Raw genomic sequence first — 25,026 nt, forward strand, 5'->3', positions numbered from 1 at the left:
GCCTAGAACAGTTTGTTGCTGAGAAAATATCTCCCTGACTTCCAAACTGAGATGGCTCACGTTGCCAGGCAGGGGCAACCACTCCCCACTCCCTCCACTCCTCATTCCTCTGGGCGCACCAATCTGTCCATAGGCCACGCCAATGAGACGGTGGTTCACCAGATTATCCGTCTTTGGGTTCCGTGGAAGCCTCTTCATGATGTCGCTTTCAGCTGACTCATAAGCCAAGGAGATGGCAGGGACCTGGAGGATGGAGGGTGGGGACGACAGGGGTCACAAAGCTCAGAAGGAAACTCAGCAGTAATTCGAGCTCTACCCTTCTGTCTTGACGCAGCCTCAATCCATCTCACAGGAGGTGCGAGAGCTGGGTCATAAGTGGGTTGTCATGAGTTCTAGTAAGGTAGCTCCAGGCAGAAAGAAGGGAGCTTAGGAGGCAGAATTCTGGGAATCTCTTGCTCATCAGCTTGACCCTTACCATGTCAGTGCCGAGATCAATGCAGAGGATGGTTATGGTTCCCAGAGGCAGGGGTATACCGAGGATGATGAACATCAGGAAGGGGGTGATCTCAGGGATGTTGCTGGTCAGGGTGTACATGATGGATTTCTTCAGGTTGTCAAAGATCAGGCGGCCTGGGGAGGATGGTCAACCTTCTGTGAGAAGCCCTGGGAGAACACACCTCCCTCATACCAGCTCCAGGACAGACAGGCCACCTCAAAAAAGTGTCACAGTCCGCTGGGCGTGGTGGCTCAAGCCTGTAATCCCAGCACTTTGGGAGGCCGAGATGGGCGGATCACAAGGTCAGGAGATCGAGACCATCCTGGCTAACACGGTGAAACCCCATCTCTACTAAAAAATACAAAAAACTAGCCGGGCGAGGTGGCGGGCGCCTGTAGTCCCAGCTACTCGGGAGGCTGAGGCAGGAGAATGGCGTAAACCCGGGAGGCGGAGCTTGCAGTGAGCTGAGATCCGGCCACTGCACTCCAGCCTGGGTGACAGAGCCAGACTCCGTCTCAAAAAAAAAAAAAAAACAACAAAAAAAGAAGTGTCACAGTCCAGGAAAGGGTCTGGAAGTCCTAGACTTCCAGGGTCCCAGTATTGTTTCAAAATTGTGTGCCTTTTAATCAGAGTCATGCCGTCTGTGTACTCTTTGTTCTTAGATTCACCCTAGCTAACGTCATCTGATCTCTGAAAATTAGCAGGGTTGGACCTGGTTAATCCTGTGATGTTTGAGAATGTCAGTATAAAAGCCTTTACAAGATTAAGGCTGAAATGGAAAGAGCCGGGGCTTGGGACAGGCTTGCGTTCAAATCCCATCTTCTGCCATAGCTAGCTGTGACCTTGGGCACCCTCACCTCTGTGAGTTTTATTCCTCCTGCCTTGCAAGATTGCTGCATCCATCTTGACTGCCTTTTCAAAGACCGAATCCCTCTCTGCACTCTCTGCTTGGTCTGTCCCATGACACTTATCTTCTTTTAACATACTATATAATTTACTTATTTGATTGTCTGTCATCCCCACTAGAAATTAAGTTACATGAGGGCAGGGATTTGTGTCTTTTGTTCTCCCTACTGTTGTATCCCCAGTATCAAGCCTAGTGCCTCCCACATAATCAGTGTTCAAACGAACTTATCGAATTGAGTGGATATAAAATAGCAAGCAAAGTGTCAAGATTATGCAAGGTTTCAATAAAATGGTAATCATTATTATGATGTGGATTGCTATATGTTTTAGTAAGATAGCTCCAGGCAGAAAGCAGGGAACCTGGAATGCAGAATTCTTGGGCTCTCCTGTTTGCTGGAGGTCATGCTCTTCACAGTTCTCTGGGGCAGAGGGTGTGTAATTGGGCTCATGCAGTCAATTCATGGGTCAAGCTCCAGCTGATACTGATGTGTCATCATTATTTAGGCAACAGGTTCCTAGAAGACCCTCCTAAAGATGGTAGCACATGGAATAGTTCCAGGGGTGTGGCTACATCTTGGAACTTGCTGTGGGCCTACTTGAATTCCAGTGAGAGGACTGGAATTCCTCACAGTGTGGACAGAGAGAACTCTGGTATGTTATACCAGAGTTCCAGTCTCCCTGATAGGAAAATAAAATGAATAAAGTGGACTTTTATCTGCTCTCATCAAAAGGGGTTGCAGATAGTGATGTACCAGCTGATCTAATTTGCAAAATTTTGTCTTATAGTGATTTTCTTCTGAGCCCGTACAGGCTCATGGAGGTTGGATGATGGGAAAACAGAAAGAGGGGATGTACACCAACCCCCACCTGAGTCCAAGGTTGAAGTCTCCACCCTGGGCACCCTGCCTCCTCACCCTCCTCCACCCCCGTGACGATGGAGGCAAAGTTGTCGTCCAGCAGGATCATGTCGGCTGCCTGCTTAGAGACGTCAGAGCCAGAGATGCCCATGGCAATGCCAATGTCAGCCTTCTTCAGCGCAGGGGAATCGTTCACCCCATCACCCGTCACGGCCACAATGGCTCCCTGAGGAAGTCCAGACAGAGGGAGTGAAAAATTTATTGCATCAGATCCAGAACTAGTCCCAAAGATCAGTATGATTTCTGCATCCCTCGTTTCCTGATGTAATCATGCTTGATCTAGGGCTCCCGTTCTTCTCCCACTCCTCCTGAGATATTTAAACTTTCAGGGAGCCCCCAAACTGAAGGCCACCATGGAGGTTCCAGATAGGTACTCTCTGGAGTCTCCTCCAGCCCAGCCCATATGTTCTTCTGCTTGGTTTGGAACTGGGCTAAGCCACAGGAGTTCTGCCAGTTTCCTTGGGGCTCCTTTTTCTTCCTTACCAGCCTCTGACATCCTTCGACAATGATGAGCTTCTGCTGAGGGGAGGTCCGAGCAAACACAATCTCAGTGTGGTTCTGGAGGATCTGATCAAGCTGGTTTGACTGTAAGTCCTTTAGTTCTGTACCATGCACCACAATGGCTTTGGCAGCACTGAGGGAAAATAATTTCAAAAGGCTAGTTTTGGGTGTTGAGAATTCACCAGGGGTCTTGGTGCCAATCTTGACTATAGCTTCATTGCTTCTCCTTTCAACCTAGTCTCCTCACTTGTCCCCAGCCCTATATTATCCCCAAATTAACACATCCTATTCCCTCCCCACACTTTTGTCAACCACTTCTCTCTTTACTTCTTTCTTCATCTTCCTTCCTACCTATTGAAGGAGACTCCAAGAACTTTAGTAAAGTGGCCTCAGGGTGGGGCAGGCTGGGGATGGAGGGAACATGGCAGATCTTGAGTTCTTTAGTGATCTCACCTGGCATCAACCTTGCTGATAGGGATCTTAAGCCGGGCAGCAACTTCCTCTGCCATCTCAGTGCCTTCTGAGATGATGCCCACGCTCTTGGCAATGGCCTTAGCTGTAATGGGATGATCTCCTGTTACCATGATCACCTGGGTTGAGAAGGGGAGGGAAGAGGAGCAGAATCATCTTCAGAGCCTGGATCCTTCATCTTTCTGCTCTAAGAACTGACAGACCACTGCTTTTTATCAACAAGGATTTTAGTTGCTCATTCCCAAGAACTTGTGGTGTAGGCCAAAAACCATGCCACTATGATTTCAACCCTCGGGAGTGGGTCAAGACCATGAGACCATAAAACAGGACAATTTGGATCCTAGATTTACCAGGAATAAGCCAGAGATTTGACTGTATTCAGAATTTCATTTAATTGCTCCAGAAGCTATTCTGCTTCCTTAAGTGCAAAGACAGAAACACCTACACATAGTACAAGTGGTAACAAAGGAATGTCTGGAATAATCCATCTGCCTAGCAAAATTTCATCTAAGGCCCAGTGCATTGAAATTCTCACTCTACCCTTCTTCTTTCTGTGGCCTCACCCTGCCCCTTTGTTCCAGCTTGGTTTTGGATACCTGGTACCTAGTCCTGTCCCATTTCTACCCAAAGATGAATACCCAGGCTGTGTGCTTTCATAGCATTCCATTCCTGCCATATTTCAGCACTTGCCACACTTCTCTGTATGGTGATTGCCTGTTTATCTCTCTCCCGCACTAGACTGAGAGCTCTGCAAGGGTAGCTTCCTTGTAAAGTTTCCTGCCCTAGCACAATGCCTAGCACATAGTAAGCTATCAACAAATAATTACTGAATGAAGGAATGCAGGAATGATCACTACCTGGAAATCACTGCTCAAGGTTCCCAAGTCCCTCCCAGCACACATGGCCCAGACTGACCCCGGACAAACTGCCAATAGTCATAGGTCTAACATAGAGCCAGCTCCAACAGAGAGCACCTAGTTCTCCTTAAATACCTCCAATCCCCCAAACCTAGGAGCCAGAATATACAGGTAATCCAGAATGTAAGGTATGAGCAGGGAAGGTGTCTATATCTAAACTGTAAAGATGTGTATGAGTCTTAGAATTTGACCCAGGAAACATGGGACACAGAACATCTCAGAATTTGAAGAATTCTATGGCTGCCATTCCATGAAGTTCAAGGCCCAACCTGACCAAAGAGGATTTTCTACCTCTGGGTTTGTTCTGAAGCTGAACTTCACTCTCGGTCAGACCGATTTTTGGTTTCCAGTTTTTACACTTGGACCTATACCTCTTAGGGCAGCTGTTCACACCCATTGAAGATCCTTCAGCTCTCAATATCTCATTCTCACTATTGCCTGGTCCAGAGCCCCAGCCCTCCTAGCCTCACCCTTTTACCACCCATCTCGGCAGCACATTTACACGACGTCTTCTAGCACTTTGCTATTCCTAGTGTGGTCTGCAGACCAGCAGCAACAGCATCGCCTGGGAACTTGTCAAAAATGCAGTCTCTCAGGTTTTCCTGGACCTTCTGAAGCCAGATATGCATTTCAAAACAATCCCTGAGGGATCTGCATGCACATTGGTCTGAGAAGCACTGTGCTGGACACTGGTTCTCAGACTTCTCTGCTCATTGGAAACTCCAGGAAAGTTTTTAAAAATACTGTTGCCAAGATCCTATCCTGAGAGTTTCTAATTAAATTGGTCTGGGGTGTGTCCTAGACATCCAATTTGTAAAGGCTCCCTGGTGATACTAATGTTCAATACAAGTGGAATTCTAACTAGAGAGGAAACTTACTATTAAATAGAAATCAGAAGCCCAAGGAAACAGAAATCGGCTCAATTAAACTAAGATTATTAAGCATCTACTCTGTGCAAGGCCTTCTAGTAGATGCTCCAACTTGTGACAGGTTGGGGGCTCCTGGGCTGGCAAGTTATTTACCTTAATTCCTGCACTACGACACTTGCTCACAGCATCAGTCACGGCAGCTCGGGGAGGGTCAATCATGGATATGAGGCCCACAAAACAAAGGTTATCCATGGGGAAATTTATTTCATCTGTATTAAACGGGAATCCCTTGGAGAAGCTGCTAGGCAGATTCAAGAAGCAGAAGCCTGGAGAGATACAGAGGGAGGGACCAGTAGTCATCCAGCACTCTACGTTCCTATCTGCTTACCCCAACATCCTTGATTTCTCACCCCACGGATAATAACCATTTTGATGTCATTCTTTAAAAAATTCTCCTACAGCTCCTCACCTAGCACACGTTCCCCAAGACCTCCCAGTTCTAAATAGGCCTTTTGGAAGGCTTCCTTCATTTCGTCGTTCATTGGGTACTCTTGCCCATTCAGAAGAAAAGTAGAACAAAACTCCAAGATCCTCTCTGGAGCACCCTTCATCATCAGTACATGGGTCTGGGAGCTGTCCTCCCGAAGGTGGATGGACATCTAGGGAGAGCAGAGGGAGCACTGATGGGGCAGGAGGAGAGAACAAGGATCGGGGCAAAAAGAAGGGGAAGATTTCAAAGGTAAAAAGACAGACAACGTGTTTCATACTCCCATTTCTTTTGTTCCCTCCCCTCCCCAGTCACATCTTGCCCAGGTTGAGCGCAGCCCCTCCTCCTTTTTCCAGGAAACTGCAGCCTGGTATTATTTGCACAGAAATCTCTATTATCTTCTCAGCCGGAAGCTCCCTGGGGGGAGGACCAGGCACTCTCACTTTCCCCCTGTGTCCTTCCTTGCCAACTGGATGGTGAGAGAGCAGAAATAGTGGGACTGGCAAAGAAAGAAAGCAGAGTAGACAGGAAAGAAAAAGAGTCCGAAGGCCAGGCATAGTGGCTCATGCCTGTAATCCCAGCACTTTGGGAGGCTGAGGCGGGTGGATTGCTTGAGGTCAGGAGTTCAAGACTAGCCTGGCCAGCATGGCAAAGCCCCGTCTCTACTAAAAATACAAAAATTAGCTGGGCATGGTGGTATGTGCCTGTAATCCCAGCCACTTGGGAGGCTGAGGCAGGAGAATCACTGGAACCCTGGAGGCAGTGAGCCAAGATTGCACTATTGCACTTCAGCCTGGGTAACAGAGCCAGACTCTACCTAAAAAAAAAAAAAAAAAAAAAAAAGTCCAAAGACGTATGTTCTGGGGCCAGCAAGAATGCATTATGGCCTCAGATCAGTTCATTTAACCTTGCAAAATCTTAGTTCCTTCGACAAAACATAAAAGTGTCTGCCTGGCCTCCTTCCTGGGTTTTTTGTTGTGTTTTGTTTTCGTTTTTGAAGACGGAGTCTCACTCTGTCACCTAGGCTGGAGTGCAGTGGTGTGATCTCAGCTCACAGCAACCTCTGCCTGTGGGTTCAAGTGATTCCTGCTTCAGCCTCCCGAGTAGCTGGGAGTACAGGCACCGCCACTATGCTGGGCTGATTTTTTGCATTTTTAGCAGAGATGGGGGTTTCACCATGTTGGTCAGGCTGGTCTTGAACTCCTGACCTCAGGTGATCTGCCCACCTTGGCCTCCCAAACTGCTGGGATTACAGGCATGAACCACCACACATGGCCCTTCATTGGGTTTTTATAAGAGATAGTGTAGAAAATACTTTGACAACTGTGAAGTACAATCCAAAAATAAATTAGTCATTCTAGTGCCTGGGCCTCTGTCTCCTAAAAGCATGGGAAGTCTCCTGAGAGGGGCTAGCTAGTGTGGCTGGGCATGGGGATCCTTGTGGCTGTGGTGAGGGAGGAAAAGGGCACATTCATGAAATGAACCCGAGGGGACAACCCACAGCAAGGAGAGAGAAATGTGGGTTTTGCATTTCCTCTTGATCTCTGATGTATGAAAAGGAGCTCTCCATGGGGTTCCTCTTGTGATGGACAGGAAATGCCCACTAGGTTGCCTGTTGAGAACAAAATCGACGCATTGAAAGGAACAGTGGGAGTGCAGAGGAGGCCAGACTGTACTGCCCACAGTACAGTAAGCAGGGTGGGAAACCAGTGCACAAAACGTGGTTACAACTGTTCTATTAGTTTGTTCAGTTACATTCAAAATATGCTTAAGCAATTAAGAGGAAGAACCGTAACTCACTTAAGCAGAAAGCTGGAAAAGGTTTAAAGAGCTCAGTTTTCTAAGTTCTCAGTAAAATGTGTTGAGTAAGTGAAGGGCCCAGGAGGTGACGGCAAGACCTATTAGTAATTTGGTCACAGAAGAAAATCACATCTTGATAGAAAATTACAAATAAAAGAGACGGAGGGAAAAGTCTGGAAATGCTGGAACAGAGCATCTTCTTCGTTTCCTTTTTATCTCAGAGGGAAACAGACCAAGCTCTGCAAACCACCAGCAGTCTGAGATGTCTCTTGCAAAGACTGGAGTCTCCACCGTTAGGGCAAGCTAAGGAAGGCACAAACTGAGGGCCTCCCAGAGCAAGTGCTTGCCAGAGCTTGGTGGCCAGTGGGACAGTCTGTCACACTCGGTGAACCACTGAGGACAAGTCTGCCATTTGAGCCACATGTTCAGTAGCTCAGAAGAGGCACCAACATAGTCATTTGGGAGAAAGTCACTATTTGTTGGATGTCCCAACAAATGTTGTGAATATTTTTTGCTTTTATTTTGAATCACATAGAAGGAGAGGTACCTAATTCTTTCCAGTTAGAGGCTATGCTGCTGTCAAAGGCCTGCCAAGCCACAGAATTCCTGTCTGACTAGTGAGGCCACTAAACATCAGAAAAAGATGGGAATAAGTTTGCCATTTGGGCCTAAAAGACCTATTTTATTACACTGACTAAAAACCAGTTGAGACAGAAAAGGATAGATCTATTTAACCCTTACTTGCTCAGTGTTCAGTGTAAAACTATGAGTAATTCAGTTTAAAAAAATTTATATAGAGGCCAGGCACGGTGGCTCACATGTGTAATCCTAGCACTTTGGGAGGCTGTGGCGGATGGATACCTGAGGTCAGGCGCTCGAGACCAGCATAGCCAACATGATAAAATCTCATCTCTACTAAAAATATAAAAAATTAGCTGGGTGTGGTGGCACATGCCTGTAATCCCAGCTACTCGGAGGCTGAGGCAGGAGAATCACTTGAACCCGGGAGGTGGAGGTTGCAGTGGGCCAAGATCGCACCATTGCACTCCAGCCTGGGCAACAAGAGTGAAACTCTGTCTAAAAAGAAAAAAGAAAAAAAAAAGATGCCAGCTGACTTGGGAGTCTCGTTGTCATTTTCTCTGACACGTTTTCCCAACACCTGAATGTCTGGCCTTTTCAGTAATGCATGGAGTGGAAGAATCTACTTCCCTGAGCAAATCTTGATTGCCCCGTGGAACTCAGTTCACGCCTGGCAAAGCTCCAGTTCTGATAATGCCACTGTTCCTGCATCCTACCATAATCCTCTCTTCAGTCTGCCCAGATTCTACTTGGGAGAGAAAGACTCTCTTTCCTGTCCCTCCACAGTCTCTCACTCAGCATTTCCCCTGCTCTCGTCCACTCCTCCCTGGAGAGTGGACCAAAATGTTCCTGGGAAATGAAAAACTTCATGCACATGAACACATGTAATTAGTTAAGGTTACGTAGAAGTAGGGGAGACCCTAATCTAATATGATTTGCATTCTTATCAGAAAAGAAGATACAAGACACACAAGGGAGAGGGTCAGGTGCCAATGGAGGCAGAGACCCCTGATCGCCTACCCACTGGCAGCCACTAGAACTGCAAGTCAAGTGTGTGGTGAAAGGAAATACTTGATGGCTAACGAAATAAAGTGTCTTGCAAATGCAACCTAATTCTGCAGTGGCAAATCTCCTAGTAGACACAGAGGGGCCCCCTAACAGCTGCATGTGACTCCAACATGACTTTCATCAACCAGCTTCTGCTATCTACAGACATTTCAGAGAGCATTTTATGACTCGCTTTTTCCCCAAGTGGCACAGCTCAGAGCTCTGCATAGGACTGACTGATGCCTCTTCCTTTATCACCTGTTTCACCTCTCTTACCTGTTTGTCACGTTCTCTTGATGTGAGTCTTCTGTTAATTGGGATGCAGGTTCTACTGAGCTCCTCCACTGCTCAGAGGTGAAGCTGAAGGCAGAGGCAAAGCTCCCCTTGCTCCAGTGATGAGCCCATCCCCCACCAGCATTCTCCTACCTTTGTGGATTCTGTACCTGGTACTTGTTGGTGGAATTAAAGGGAATCTCTGCCACCTTGGGGTTTTTCTCTCTCATCTCCGCCACAGAGCTGTAAGACTGCTCGATGAACTTGAGGAGGGCTGACTCAGAAGCATCACCCGTTGTGGCTCTCTGCCAGGATGGGGTTTGTATAGTAAGCCCCAGGGGCATGCCACCTGGGCGTGAGGCATACCTGTGGCAACATGGAGAGCGGACAAATGGGGGAGGGCGGGTACCTGGGGTGAAATTACTGAGCTCCAGGAGAGGATTTTTTGGGAGAGGGCAGGTTATGTCCTGGACACTGAGGTACCCTCTTCCCCTTGGGCCTGACACCTTATCAATGGGCAGGGTCTCCTGATTGGTCTTAAAGTCAGCCCGGTTGCAGAGGCCAGCGATTTGGGCCAGGATAAACCAGGTATCAGAGCTCTTGGCAAATGTTTTTCCTAGGGAGAAAGAAAAGAAGAACTGTGAGCAGGGAATGAGAATTTTAAGCAAGCGGTTATTCACATCCTCTTTGGCACCCAGATACTTCACAGGAGCAGTGTTTCTTTCCTTCACACCTCCCTCTTCTTCACTCCACTTTCAGGCTCCCTCCTCTCTGTCTGGACTCACCATTCTCTCTCAGCTCACTCATCACATCCCCCAAATCCCTCCACTCTTCTTCCACCAGTACCACTAGTCACCAGTCTGTTCTTCGGTGGTGTCAACCTCATACACGGTCATATCGAACCACATGTGGGTGACGGTCATGCGGTTCTCGGTGAGGGTGCCCGTCTTGTCTGAGCAGATGGTGGATGTGGAGCCCAGCGTCTCCACCGCCTCCAGGTTCTTCACCAGGCAGTTCTTCCGCGCCATACGCTTGGCTGTGAGGGTCAGGCACACCTAAAGCCAAGAAGAGAGGAGAGAATACACACAGGAGATGGAATACTCACACCACTTTGCATTGTGGACATTTGATCATTTTTAATGCTATTTTAATTTTTTGTACTTATTTCCCTTTTGTTCCCACCTACTCTTTAAACATTTCATTTCTGGCTGTGGTAAAGGAAATTAAGAAAGTGATTGTGGTTTGTGCTTTATGGTAAGAGTTTCAAAAAATAGTGCATTTTTTAAAAAAATGTTTTTTTCTGTTTTTGTTTTTGAGACAGAGTCTCACTCTGTGTTGCCCAGACTGGAGTGCAGAATGATCTCGGCTAACTGCAACCTCCATCTCCCAGGTTAAAGAGAGTCTTCTGCCTCAGCCTCCCTAGTAACTGGGACTACAGGCGTGCACCACCATGTCCAGCTAATTTTTGTATTTTTAGTAGAGACAGGGTTTCACCAGGTTGGACAGGCTGGTCTCGAACTCCTGAGCTCAAGTGATCTGTGCGCCTTGGCCCTCCAAAGTGCTGGGATTACAGATGTGAGCCACTGTGCCCAGCCAAAAAACAGCGTATTTCTTTACTAGGGTATCATAGACAAGGATCCTCTTCATTCCCCCCTGGAATATTCCTCTCCCTCAGGATCCTTGCATCTTTTCTATTCAGCAATCTCTTTTTCATTCAAGTTTAGGCCACACCTCTTTAAGTCCAATCTTTCCAGGGACCACATAGATAGCTAATCTTTTATGATGGTATAAGATGCTAGGTGATGGTATAAGAGGGGGTGTTGGACCAATAGTTTAAACAAAGAATGTGGAGGAGATAACAATAATATCACAGCACTGAAAAGGACTTGAAAAATCATTTAAACCAAAAGACTTTTGTTGATCGTGAAGGCAATGTAAGTCAAGTGTGAGGCAAGATTGTTTTAAAAGCTAATGAATTCTTAGGCTGTGGTTATGTTAAGTATGGACTTCTAATAATAGGATTAGGGGTTATAATTTATTTACATAATATCACTAGACCCTACATTTTTGTGCTAGTCCAAACACACCCCAAGTATTATTCTCATTTCTCTTTTAAGAATATTGACAAGCTAGAGTATACCCTCAACAGGTGATCATCAAGACAGGTGGCCTACAGACCATGTCATAGGAAGAATGGCTAAGGGAAGAGGGATTATTTCACCTGCTACCACAAGAGTTTGAGGGGACATAATGGCTACTGTCAAAAATCTAAAGGGCTAGTCTGTAGAAGAGAAAGAATTGGCTTATTTTGTTTCTTCAGCTGGGAAACTTAGGACAAACAGGGATTTATAGTTCTGCTTAACACAATGAAATTTAAATAGAGCAAGCCAACAATGAAATGAATTGAGACAGAAAGGGGTGGACTTCCCGATTACTAGAAATAATAATCATCTCCCATGGGTTTTATAGAGGATATTCAGCACTGGTTGAAAGGTTGAATTTATATGATCTTTGAAGTCCTGTAAGATTCTATAATTCTAAATCAATCTTCCTCTATAAACTGATGAATAAATTAAGGTCTGGAGATGTTAAGTGATTTAGCCAATACTAGAACTCACTCTCAGTGACTGATAATCCAATGTATTTTCCATTGAAACTTGTTTCCTCTCTCATTGAGGAAAGAGAAGCCACCAAAATATATGGGCAGAAGGAGTCAGTGTAATATTGAGAACTAAATTATTCCTGATACCCAGGTACATATCAGGAAGACTCTGCACTTGAGAGGTTCGATGACAAAAGAGATACTAGTGATCCCTTTTCCCTGGGGTGATTTGTCTGCCCTGAGGCCATTTTCCACCCTGTCTACTCACAGTGACCGTGGCCAACAGCCCCTCAGGCACATTGGCCACAATGATGCCAATGAGAAAAATGATAGCCTCCAGCCAGCCATAGCCCAAGAGAAGTGACAGCACAAAAAAAGTGACACCAAGGAAGACGGCCACCACAGTGATCAGATGGATGAAGTGTTGGATCTCAGCAGCAATAGGTGTCTGGCCAACCGCCAGGCCTGACGTCAGGGAGGCAATTCTGCCCATCACTGTGGAGTCACCCGTAGCAATCACAATACCCCGGGCGGTTCCTGTGGATGAAGCAGGAGAGGGCAATGTGATGTTGTGATAAGAAGTATAGATATTGGTCTCTGCCCCCACTTCCTGACATAGAACTTCTAAAACCCTTGAAGATAGGGGTGCTAGGAGAATCGTTTGTTCTAATATTTGGTCTTTGGCCCAGTTCTGGACACAGAGCTCCTGAGACCTTTGTAATTTCTTGAATGATAGGAGCATCTGATGTAGAACTCTTAAATGCCTTGGAGTTTCCTGGGTGATAGGAGTATCTTTGTTCTAATGAGGTGACTCTTTGTGGGTTCCTGGATAGCCACAGGATGGGGCTGGTCGCCAGGGCAGATAACCATGTGATTAGAGAGTTGGAACTTGCAGTTCGTGGCCTGACCTCTTTGGAGGGGAGGAGGGATGAAGGTTGAGTTGATCACCAATGGCCAATAATGTAATCGATTATACCTATGTAATGAAACACCCATTAAAACCCCCACAGGACTAGGTTTGGAAAATGTCTACATGTGTGACCGTGTGGAGGGTTACTGGAGGGCAGCCCGGACAGGATGTGGCACGGATGCTCCTCCATGCCCCTTCCCACGTGCCTTGCCCTATGTATCTCTTCCATATGACTGTTCATCTGTATCCTTGTAATATCCTTTATAATAACGGGTAAACCTAAGTAACGTGTTTCCCTGAATTCTGTGAGCCATTCTAGCAAATTAATCAAACCTGAGGAGGGAGTCATGGGAACCCAAATTTACAGCCAGGCCAGAACCTAGGACTTGCGATTGGTGTCTGGAGTTAGGGACTGTCTTGTGGGGCTGAGCCCTAATGTGTGGAATCTGATGCTATCTCCAGGTGGATTGTGTCAGAACTGAATTGAATTATAGGACACTCAATCATCGTCCTTTGGAGAACTGGTTGTTGGTGGGGAGAACTGTCTACATGTTGGACACAGAAGTGTCCTGTGTTCAGTGTGAGTGTAGAAAAAAAAAAAAGCTGTTTCTTTTTTTTTTCCATCAGAGATGGTCACCCAAGACATACCAAGTCTGAATTGAGGAAGCTGTTTGGTTTGGTTCCTACAAAGAGGAAGCTGTCAATGGTCAAAAACGAAGTGGACACTCAAGGCCCTCTGAGAGGTCATTATGTTCTGCTCTCCTCATATTTAGTTTATACAAATAAAGGTCTTCTAGTCTGAAAAATCTCTGAAGAGGTCTCACAGTTCTCCTGAAACACCCAATTTTATTACCTAATTGCCTTCACTGTCAAGAAGGCCTTTATTATACTTAATCTGAGTATCTTCCATTGCCTATATAGTTCTTATATTTTCTTCAGCAGCTAAGGAGTTTCTAGATCCCAGGAATAGTGGTTACCCTTCTGGTGGAGCCCTATGTTCCAACATCCCATTATCCCCTAACCCAGTGGTTCTCAACTGGAGGCAATACCTACCCACCAACCCCCTTCCCCAGGGACATTTGGCAATGCTTGGAAACATTTTTGGTTGTCACAACTGGGGTGGGAGAAGGCTGCTACTGGCATGCGGTGGGTAGAGGCCAGGGATGCTGCTGAACATCCTGCCATGCACAGGACAGCCCTCCTGTCCCGCACAACAAAGAATTATCCAGCTCCAAATGTGATTGGTTGAGAAATCCTGCTCTAACCTGCGCCCCCTCCCTGCTTTGCTGGCTGGAGCCAGTCTGACCTCTGCTGGGTAGCACGGGCCATAACAGCTGGGCTTCTGTGCTTATGAGGTCCCTCTTTCCTCTCCACCAGCACCGCCCCAGTCAGAAGGGCAGCTTGGACATCATGTTTGGCTTTACACACACATGATGCGGGCTACTCACCTTGAAATGAGGGGCACGACAAAATTTTTTCTTAAAGTAATTCTTCCTGCTTTACCATAATGACTGAAATGTCTACCATTAAAACCAGAGTCAGAATCACTCAGACAGGCAGCATATCACCGAAACTGCATTTATTTTAAAAGCAGAAAGACTCAGGGCTGGAAGTTCAGTTTTCTAAATTACTATCTCTTGTCAACAGGGCAAGTTACTTAAACTCTGAGAGTCAGGCTTCCTCATCTTTAAAATGGAATGAAAGCACTTACTAAACTATTTTTAAGAGTCCAGAAGAAGGTTAGGCACATCATAGGCACTCGAAAATTAGTTTCTTTCTTCTCATCATTTAGATGAACTTAGGGATTCCAGTAGGACCAACATAGAATCATGCTTGTGACTTAGTAGGGGCAGCTGTAATCTGGGAGCGCCCACGAACATTGTTGCACGTGGTGGTCTCCATTTTCTAAGGTTGTCTTTAGCTGTATGAGTCTGAGAGCAGGATACTACTCAAGGAGCAGACAGGTCAGGTCAGTGTTTATGTGGAAGAGGAATCCTGAAAAGGTTCCCAGGCCGAGGCATTCTATAGATGGGCTTCAAACTGGTTGCCAAAGGCATATATTGGGTCCTGTGGAATGAAGATGCTGAAATACTTGAGAGATGCTGAGGAGTTTTCTATTTTGGGTCGGGTGCGGGAGGGTGGGTAGAGTATGGTGTCACCTAAATATATTTTGTGTCATGGTTTAGTCTAGTTCTTCCATTTTATTCCTTCTGCTGTGGTTTCCTCATGATTGGAGAAATGGGATTTAATAATTAATCTCAGTGTGTCTAGAGAAGGGGATGGGTTGATGTCAACCTTGGGGAAGGCTGAGAAAGCCAAGCATCCGGCAACCTAGGCCAGACTGGCTCCTTCATACACCTTCCATATATTGCCAGAGAAATAGCCTGGGCTCCCTTGAAGATGCATGAGAACCCAAAGAGATGTCTGTGCCACAGCCATGTCAAGGTCTATGGTGATGAGACATGGGAGTCAAGGGTAAATGTTAAAGTTATGCTACTAATTTGCAAATTGGTCTAAGGCAAAGGTTAAACGTCTACGGTAAAAGTTAAAGGGCAAACTGGTCTAGGGTAAATGCTATCAGTCTGCGAGTTGCTGAGAAATACCTCAACTGAAAGTCCTTCGGCCCAGCTCCTTCAACCTAGCTCCACCTTCTTGGCCACATCTTGGGTTTTGTTAGTCTCCTACAAAACCATTTTCTATCTAAACAGACCCTTGCTTCCCAGTCGAAATGCCACCACCCACTTTCCTCCATACCCTTTATCTGAACATGTACTTGGTTGATGAAAACCCTACTTTGTAAGGATAAATTTGGGCAAATTTTTTCCTAAAATCGAATAGTAGACATCTAGTGTTTTGGGGGAAAGCTTGCTAACTTGCTTCTGTCTAATCAATTTTAAAACATTTTTAATATATGTATATTATTTTCTAGTTGGATTCTTTCTCATGGTCTATTCTGTCTTAACATGACTCTTCTTCTTAAAGGTATTTTCAAATTAAATAGCAATCTTTCAGTACAGAGTAGGGACTGTGGAAGAAGCATGAGCTATGGAGACAGACCTACATTAGAATCCCTGACCCACCTCCTTTCTATTGAGCTGTACTCTTGGATATGGTGCTTAATTTCTTTGAACCTTAGTCTGCCATGTGTAAAATAGGGATAATATCTGGCATTGTGCACATTGTGGGAATTAGAGATAATATTTATAACATTTAACAAATACTATGCATTCAATTAAAAAATAACTATTTCTAGGCGTGGCATGGTGGCTCATGCCTGTAATCTCAGCACTTTAGGAGGCCGAGGCGGGCAGATCACTTGAGGTCAGGAGTTCGAGACCAACTTGGCCAACATGGTGAAACCCCATCTCTACTAAAAATATAAAAAATAGCTGGGCATGGTGGTGGGCACCTGTAATCCCAGCTACTTAGGAGGCTGAGGCAGAATAATTGCTTGAACCTGGGAGGCAGAGGTTGCAGTGAGCTGAGGTCACACCACTGCATTCCAGCCTGGGTGACAGAGAGACTCTATCTCAAGAAACATAAGACGAACAAAAGAACTATTTTTAGATAATCAAACATTTGTTCTTAAGCATGAATAATGGTTTTCAAGTGTGCTCCATGGAATCTTCAGGCCTCCTTAAGGGAAAAGGGCAAAGGAGAAATTGACAGAATGATGTTCAGTCCATTTTTATTACCACTTTGCCAGAACTGTCTCCCAGTTCAAGGATTCCTAGATTCTAGGAGCAAAGCGAAAGTTTAAGTGGTAAAGTCTAAGTGGCACCTCTGGTAATTCAAGTTTCCAATGCCAATATCTTCTCTTGGATAGGGGAATAGTTAGAAGTTAGGGTTTACCTTAGGAGAAGAATGACTTAGCAGGGCTGAACAATTTTCCTCCCTTCTGTGCCATTTTCAGCTTATAGAGCATAGTCCATTTACAAGCTAAAATAATAGCTAATAATTGTAGGTCACTTACAATGTATTAGGCCTTGTACTGGGCATTTTACATATATTATCTCAATTCACACAAAAATCTATGGAGTAACGACTTTTACTGTTATCATTGTGCAAATGTGGAAATGATGACCTTGACCTTTCACCAGAGGTCACACAGCTCATGATTGATGGAGAAGCTTGACTGTTAACTGGCTCTTACCTACCCCGCTACCTTTAGAAGATGGTTATTAAAATCTTTATGTTTTGGTGTCTGCTTTTGAATCTATACTACTTATGGTTCGATATTCACCTTCCACACAATTGGTAGAAAAGAAGCAGATGTTTCGGGTCTCCAGAGGGTTCTCATGGGTGAAGTCAGGGGAGCGGCTCTGGGGTTCTGACTCCCCAGTCAAGGATGAGTTGTCCACCTGGGATGGGAGAGGGGATGGGTTGTAAGGTGAGCATAGGGAAAAGGGCAGATTTATTTACAAAGATAGCATGTCTTCATCTGGTCACCAATGTCATCATTGACAGGCAGAGAGAAACACATTTCCACAACGTCTATTGTCTCTAACATCAAATCTGCACTTGTAACTTCTCAAGATTCTGAGTAATAAGCTTATACTTTCTCTAACAGCACAGGTGTCTACCTTGCCATGAGATCATGCTTGGGTCCCTCACATAGCTTTCTGCATCCCCTTACCTTACATCCTTGTGCAGAGATAAGCCGGAGGTCAGCAGGGACTCGGTCTCCACTCTTGATTTCCACCAGGTCCCCCAATACCACCTCTTGTACATTAATTTGCATTTTCTCTCCTCCTCGAATTACCAGAGCTTGCTGTGGGAGGATAGTGCAGGATCATTTCCAAAACTGTTGGCTTCCCCCATCCCGCTCTTAGCCTAAAACCTCCTGTTACTGGTCTCCTTCCTCCTTACTCCCATTTCTTACTATCACCCACCACATCATTCTTGAAGGTGTCTTTGGTGGATTGCAAATTCCCATGATGCTGTTTGCAGGGCCCTTTGCAATGTGACTTTGATGCTCTTCCCGTTAAGAGGTAGAGTCTATCTCTCTACCCCTAAACCTGGGCTTGGCCATGTGACTTGCTTTGGCCCATAGAATGAATGTGATGGAAAGAAGAGTTTAAAAAGTGCTTTCAGGCTGGGACTGGGGGCTCACACCTATAATCCCAGCACATTGGGAGGCCGAGGTAGGAGGACTGCTTGAACCCAGGAGTTTAAGACCAGACTGGGCAATATAGTGAGACCTTGTCTCTACAAAAAATGAAAAAAAATTAGGCAAGTGTGGTGGCATGCACCTGTAGTCCCAGCTGTTTGGGAGGCTAAGTTGGAGGTTCGCTTGAGCCCAGAAGGTTAAGGCTGCAGTGAGCCATGATCATGTCATTACACTTCAGTCTGGGTGACAGAGTGAGACCCTGTCTCAAAAAAAAAAAAAAAAAGTGCTTTCATGCTGGGGCTTGCATTCCTGTTTCTGAGAATCCTCTGCCACCATATGAACAAGCCCAAGCTAACCTCTCTGTAAAAAGAGAGGTCACGAAGAAAAAGGCTCCAACTGTCTCAGTCGTCTTAGCTGAGGGCCCAGACATGTGAATGAGGTCATCTAAGACCATCCAACCCCAGCTGAGGTCAGCTTAGATCAGAACAACAGCACAACCACAGAATTATAAGTAGGAGTTTGCTATTTTAAGCTACTAAGTTTTGGGGTAGCTTGTTAGGTAGCAAAAGCTAACTGACCGTCTCTAAACTCCTAGTCTCCAAAACTGCCCAAACACTTTGTCCCAAAACTCTTACCCAAGGAAGGAATTAAGTGATACCAAAGAGAGAAGGAAATCCTGGGCTATACTACTGGAACATGATCGTATTCTTGGGAAAACGTGGAGACTATTCCTTTGCAAGTTTCCAGCCCTGTGCCTAGGAACCTCTGTTTACCGTTATATTCTTTCCAGATACCTTTAAAAAACATTTAACTTGAAATAATTTTAAACTTTCAGAAAAGTTGCAAGAATAAAAATAGTACCAAGAACACCTACATCACCTTTATCCAGATTCACCTATTAACATTTCACCCCAGTTACTTTGTCATTTGTTTTCATCCTCTCTCTCTCTCCCTGTGTGTGTGTGTGTGTACACTCTTTTCCTGAACTACTTGAGGGTAAGTTACCTACATCATGATCTTTTATCCTAAAAACTTCATGTGTATTTCCTACGAATTAAGATATTATCTTAAATAACCACAATGTAGTTATCAATTTCAGTAAGTTTCACACTGATACTTTAATCTACTGTATTAATCTGTCAGCATTCCAGTTTTGCCAGTGGACCCAATACATCCTTTAAAGCATTATTTTCAGTGGAGCTGGAGGACATTGTCCTAAGCAAACTAACAGGAACAGAAAACCAAATACCTTATCTTCTCACTTATAACTGGAAGCTAAACACTGAGTACATATGGACACAAAGAAGGAGAACAACAGACACCAAGGCCTACTTGAGAGTGGAGGGTGGGAGGAGGGTGAGGATAGAAAAAGTACCTATCAGGTACTATGCTTATTACCTGGGTGATGAAATAATTTGTACACCAAATCCCTGTGACACACAGTTTACTTATAAAATAAACCTGCACATATATCCCTGAACCTAAAATAAAAGCTCAAAATAAAAAGTAAAAATAAAGCATTATTTTCTCCTCTGGCACAGAATCAGATCTAGGGTTAGATATTGCGTTTAGTTGCCATGTCCGTGTCTTTTTTTTTGTGACAGCATCTCTCTCTGTCACCAGGCTGGAGTGCAAAGGCACGTGATCTCTGCCTTCTGTGCTCAAGCAATCCTCCCACCTCAGCCTCCTGAGTAGCTGGCACTACAGGCATGCTCAGCTAATTTTTAAATTTTTTGTAGAGATAAGGTCTCGCTATACTACTCAGGCTTGTCTTGAACTCCTGGACTCAAGCAGTCCTCTTGCCTCCCTCCCCCAAATGGTTGGGATTACAGGCGGGAGCCACCACCCTTGGAATAGTTGTCATGCCTCTTCAGCCCTTTTTTTTTTTTTTTTTTTTTGAGGTAGGGTCTTGCCCAGGTTAGTCATAGTTCACTGCAGACTTAAATTTCTGGGTTCAAGTAATCCTCCTGCCTCAGCTGCCTGTGTAGCTTGGACTACAGATGTAGACCAGCTATTTTATTTTATTTTATTTTTGTAGAGATAGCGTCTCAAACTCCTGGGTGATCCTGTTGCCTCAGCCTCCCAGAGTGCTGGGATTACAGGCGTGAGCCACGATGCCTGGTCTGTCTAATCTGGAACATCCCCACAGCTGTTCTTTGTCTTTGAGGTCACTGACATTTGAAGAATCCAGCCCACCCACTGCACCCCCCTCCCAGACCCACCAACACTTGTCTCTTTAAAAAAATAGAATGTTCTTATTTGGGGTTTATATGATGTTTCTTCTTCAGATTCAGATTCTACCTTCTAGATCAGACCACTTCATAGATGACATTATGTCTTTCTCAGGGTTTCACAGCTTTTCCAGGTACTTTTAAGGACTAATAGAGTACCTTGACCTCCTCATCACCAACCTGACTCAGCTCACTCGTCGTAGGATATAATTTTCCATGGGACTTCATCATTGTGTATTTGGCCATATCCTGCTCCTCGTCCCACTAGATCCTCCCACTCCAATCCTACCTGAGGCACCATGTTCTTAAAAGACTCCATGATCTTGGCGCTCTTGGCCTCCTGATAATAGGAGAAGCAGCCGGTGATGATGACCACGACGGAGAGTACGATGCTCAGGTAGAGCTGGGGGTAGGGAAAGAAATCATTTATCAGTGGGGCCTTGTCTTCCTCTTCATCCTCAGAAAATCAGTTTGCAAGGGGCATGGCCATTTCACCAGGTGTAAGAGACCATAGGACTGAGTTGAGAGTAGAGGGATAGAGAAGAATCTGAGGTGGGGCCAGTACACTTGGCTTCCTGGTAAAGGAACCCTGAGCCATGGTGAGCCATCAGCAAAATTCCTGGTCACAGAAGGCCTGTATCTTTCTCTCCAGGAAGGCTAATTTCTGGATGGAGGGAGCGGATCGTGAGGGAGGCTGGGAGGAAGGAGATGAGGTTAAAATTGTGGAGAAGAGAAAGGGACTGCAAAGTGCTTTGGGGATAAATTGGGAAGGTCGTCAAAGAACAGCAAGTTTTTTGGGGACATTGTGCATCTCAAGGAACTGGACCAGAAGCTTTTTAGATAAAAGGTGAGAGGAACCAAGATGGCACTTAGAAAGTGCTGGGAGTATTAGGGATTTTGGTTTATTACATTAATGTACATTTATTACATTATTATGTAATGTACATTTATTATATTACTGCACATTTAATTATATTTTGCAATTAATCACATTGATTACAATCAAATTAATGAATTACATTGCAATTAATTATAATCAATTACATTTACAATTAATGTACATTTATTATATTATCACATTAATGTAATGTAATTATTACATTAATGTGATAATGTTATTAGGGATTTGGGCCAGAGGACTTCAGGAGTGCTAGACTGCTGAGCAAGAGTGTCTGGAGCTGAGCAGAGATAGGGCTGGCTAGTAGCAGCTGAACAGACTCACGTTGTCTTTTGCAGGCTCCTCATTGAAATATATCTGGATGCTGTAGGCCACAAAGCAGAGAATGGCCCCAGTCCATAGTAGGAGGGAGAAGCCTCCAAACAGTTGCTTACAGAATTTGACCCATTCTGGAGTGGTAGGGGGTGGGGTAAGGGTATTGGGTCCATCTTGAGTCAGGATTTCCTTTGCCATTGGTGGCTATGGCCCTGTGTAGAAAAGAAATAGGGTTGGATAGAGAGCTGTGAAAAGAGGAACAGCCATTACAAAGGGGAACCTGACATTTGGAGCCCCAGGACGGGTCTAGGGACTAGAGACGCTTTCGGAAGGTCAGTCTGGAAGTTCTTCCTAGATAAGGTGAGGTTTTAAAATTTGCATTACAGGAGGGATGTCATTTAGCATGCTTACATAGGAAAGTTTTTGTTTATGGATTGATTCACAAACCTTTTGAATCTTGAGAACCTATCTTGGGTCCTAGGTGCTGAGGATACCAACTTGAGTAAGAATGGTCCCCAACCTTAAGGTGCTCCAGTGGGGAGATAAATACATACAGATAATTATAATGTGCAGGGCCAACGTCATGATGAAATATAATACTTAATGTTGATAACATATTAACACCCACACTTTGACTCTCCAACTTGGAATAAGACCTAGTGTTTGGTAGCACAGTAGGGCAACTATAGTTAATAATTTATTATAGATATCAAAATAATTAGAGGAGTGGCTTTGGAATGTTCCCATGCAAAGAAATGATAAATATTTGAGGTTATCCTAAATACCCTAATTTGATCATTACACATTGTATCCTTATATCAGAATATTACATGTATACCATAAATATGTACATCTACATATCCATTTTTTTTTTGAGACAGAGTCTTGCTCTGTCACCCAGGCTGGAGTGCAGTGGCGTGATCTTGGCTTACTGCCATCTCTATCTCCCGGGTTCAAGTGATTCTTCTGCGTTCAAGTGATTCTCCTGCCTTAGCCTCCCAAGTAGCTGAGATTACAGTTGTGTGCCACCATGCCTGGATAATTTTTGTATTTTGAATAGAGATGGGGTTTCACCATGTTGGCCAGCTGGTCTTGAACTCCTGACCTCAAGTGATCTGCCTGCCTTGGATTACAGGTGTGAGCCATGGCACCTGGCCCATAAAGTTTTAAAAAACATAAATAGAAAAGAACACCAACAAAAAACATAAATGCATAGATTCTCATTCCACTCTTGTGCACAAGCTTATGTGCTTTTTCCTGTTAATGAAAATGATAGTAGAACCTGCCAGTCCCCATCAGCCACTCCCCAACCTCTGCCTGAAACACCCGAGGGGCCCCAATACCGTTTCAGGGGGTCCACAAGGTCAATTTTCATAGTAATACTAAATCATTGTTTGCCTTTTTTTACTCATTTTCTTAAGAGTATATAGTGGAATTTTCTGAAGGCCAGCTGGCATAACATCACAACAGATTTTATATGGAAAATATTTGAGAATCTAGCTATCTTCTATTAAAAAGCAAGACATTGAAGAAGTTTGCAAAAATGTAAGATGCTGCTAATTTTTTTGTTTTGAAAAATACAGCTATTTGTCAAAACATATTATATATGAATATATGATATTGTTTTTGTTATTTTTAAATGAATTGAGAAATACATTTTAAAACTGTCAATTTTAATTTCTAATATGGTAAATATAGACAGACGTAAGCCACATAAGCACAAGATCTTTGCAGTCCTAGATAAATTCTAAGAGTGTAAAGGAGACCTAAGGATAAGACGTTTGACCAGCACTGCCCTAAAGCATTCTTATTCTCTTATCTAGTCCTACACTCTCTTTGGGGGTAGTTACCATTTTTAGCTTTTTCTAGGTAGTGTCCATGGAATGTGGCCAGGCAGAGGGTGAGGGGTGGGAACATTGGACTTGAAGTTAGGGGGCTGGATTCCTAGTTCAGCTTTTGTCCTGGCGGCCTCACAGTTGGAGTTGGAGACTCTCTGCCTCCTCAGGGAGCTTCTTACTCACCTTTGTCAGGTCTACAGAGTACTTGGCGCTCAGTTCTTCCAAGGTTAATTTGTGATCATCCTGAGGGGACAGTAGAGGCATTGAGGGACAGGCGGTGGCCCAGGTCATTTCCAGGGAGAGGGGGAGAAACAGACTGGAGAATGTTAGTCCAAACTGCAACTGCACCATTTTGTAAGCTCCTTGCAATTTTTTTTTTTTTTTGAAAGGGAGTCACTCTGTCGCCCAGGCTGGAGTGCAGTGGTATGATCTCGACTCACTGCTACCTCTGCCTCCCGGGTTCAGGTGATTCTCCTGCCTCAGCCTCCCAAGCAATTTGGATTACGGGTGCCCATCACCACGCCTGACTGATTTTTGTATTTTTAGAGGAGAGGTTTCACCATGTTGGCCAGGCTGGTCTCGAACTCCTGACCTCAGGTGATCTGTCCGCCTTAGCCTCCCAAAGTGCTGGGATTACAGATGTGAGCCACCATGCCCAGCCTAGCTCCCCACTATTTTACAGACTTTGGTCAAAGTGAAACATTTCATGGGGGTTCGGGCGGCAGAAACAGCCTGCCTAACCACCTGACCACAAGGCAGACAAAGGCATAAAGACAAAGGCCCCACGAAAGAAACATCCCTATCACATCCTGCGGGGCAAAGGTCCAAGGAATACCATGATCATATTCTGTGGAAATAAGGGCCAAAAATCACCTCATCATGAGAACATCTTATCAGTATCCTGCCAGGCAGCAGGCCATACAGCCCAGACCCCTCCCGCCCATCCCTAAAAGTACCCCAGCCTGTAAGTGGCAGTGGACTGTGGAATGAAGCTGGTCCCCCACTTCCGCAGGTGTCTACAATATACCTGTGTTTGTTGTTGAGCTGCCCTGTCTCTTTGTGTGTGTCTTTTTCTTTCTTTTCTTTTCTTTTTTAACCCTCTCCTTCCCTCCAAAACCTAACAGAGAAGAGATGTGGCTCTGGCCTGTGTGTTTCATTCTCAAGGTAAGATGTTAAAAATATGTAGAGGAGTGTTTTCAGAGGGCAGCTGTCAGCGCCTACTTTGGGTGACCTCACCATGACCACTTCCTTCTTCAGTTCCTCCATATTGCTCTTCTGTTTTTTCCTCTTCACCATTTTTTTCTTGTTAGGCCCCTTTTTAGGTCTTCGGCTTGGATTCTGGTCTTGGGAAGCCACTGTCCGTTTCTTTCCCCGAAGCCCCATAGCTATCCCCAGAACGAGCTGCCCGAGCTCAACTGTGGGAAGAAAGCTGAGAGAGTGAGGGAAGGGGAAGGGAAGAGGGGTTGTGGGCAAGGGGGCCACGAGAAGAGAGTGATGGGGAGAGAATGAGGGAGCAGAAAGAAAGAGGCATGGAGGGAGGCATTGGGTGGTGAAGGTGAGAGAGGGGAAGGGGAGTGAGGGAGGAGAGACCCAGCGGTCCTCGAGTGGTCCGCTGGGAGGAGGAAGAGTCAGGAGTGAGGGAGGAGGGAGGAGAGGAGTCTAGGGTGGAAGGATGAAGAGGTAGAGGTGAGGAAATGCAGTGAGGGCCTCAGGAAACAGGAGGTGAAGCTTAACCAGTTGCCTCAGTGATGAAGATGCAGCAGGGTCCACGGGCAGGTGGGAAATGCAGTGAGAGTGAGGAGGCAGAGTGAGCTTCAGGGACCCGGGAACCCCCTAGTCCCAAGCCCTGTGGTTGCCGG

The 25,026-nt window shown here is 45.2% G+C and overlaps 1 protein-coding gene across 1 annotated transcript in view; it reads right to left on the bottom strand.

Annotated features, from left to right (window-relative positions):
• ATP1A4 (ATPase Na+/K+ transporting subunit alpha 4) overlaps nucleotides 1-25,026 on the bottom strand; it is a 35,518-nt gene extending 10,492 nt beyond the window's left edge. The window contains 18 exon segments of the mRNA XM_033195433.1: nucleotides 120-243; nucleotides 476-630; nucleotides 2,317-2,485; nucleotides 2,803-2,953; nucleotides 3,274-3,410; nucleotides 5,231-5,403; nucleotides 5,547-5,736; nucleotides 9,434-9,568; nucleotides 9,770-9,879; nucleotides 10,120-10,318; nucleotides 12,134-12,402; nucleotides 17,019-17,136; nucleotides 17,412-17,546; nucleotides 20,406-20,519; nucleotides 21,339-21,526; nucleotides 21,529-21,541; nucleotides 23,351-23,410; nucleotides 24,404-25,026. Coding sequence (XP_033051324.1) covers nucleotides 120-243; nucleotides 476-630; nucleotides 2,317-2,485; nucleotides 2,803-2,953; nucleotides 3,274-3,410; nucleotides 5,231-5,403; nucleotides 5,547-5,736; nucleotides 9,434-9,568; nucleotides 9,770-9,879; nucleotides 10,120-10,318; nucleotides 12,134-12,402; nucleotides 17,019-17,136; nucleotides 17,412-17,546; nucleotides 20,406-20,519; nucleotides 21,339-21,526; nucleotides 21,529-21,541; nucleotides 23,351-23,410; nucleotides 24,404-24,550 — 2,587 coding nt within the window. The 5' untranslated portion in view covers nucleotides 24,551-25,026.

Source organism: Trachypithecus francoisi, unplaced genomic scaffold (assembly GCF_009764315.1).
Source record: "Trachypithecus francoisi isolate TF-2019V2 unplaced genomic scaffold, Tfra_2.0 Lachesis_group5, whole genome shotgun sequence".
NCBI classification, from domain to species: domain Eukaryota; kingdom Metazoa; phylum Chordata; class Mammalia; order Primates; family Cercopithecidae; genus Trachypithecus; species Trachypithecus francoisi.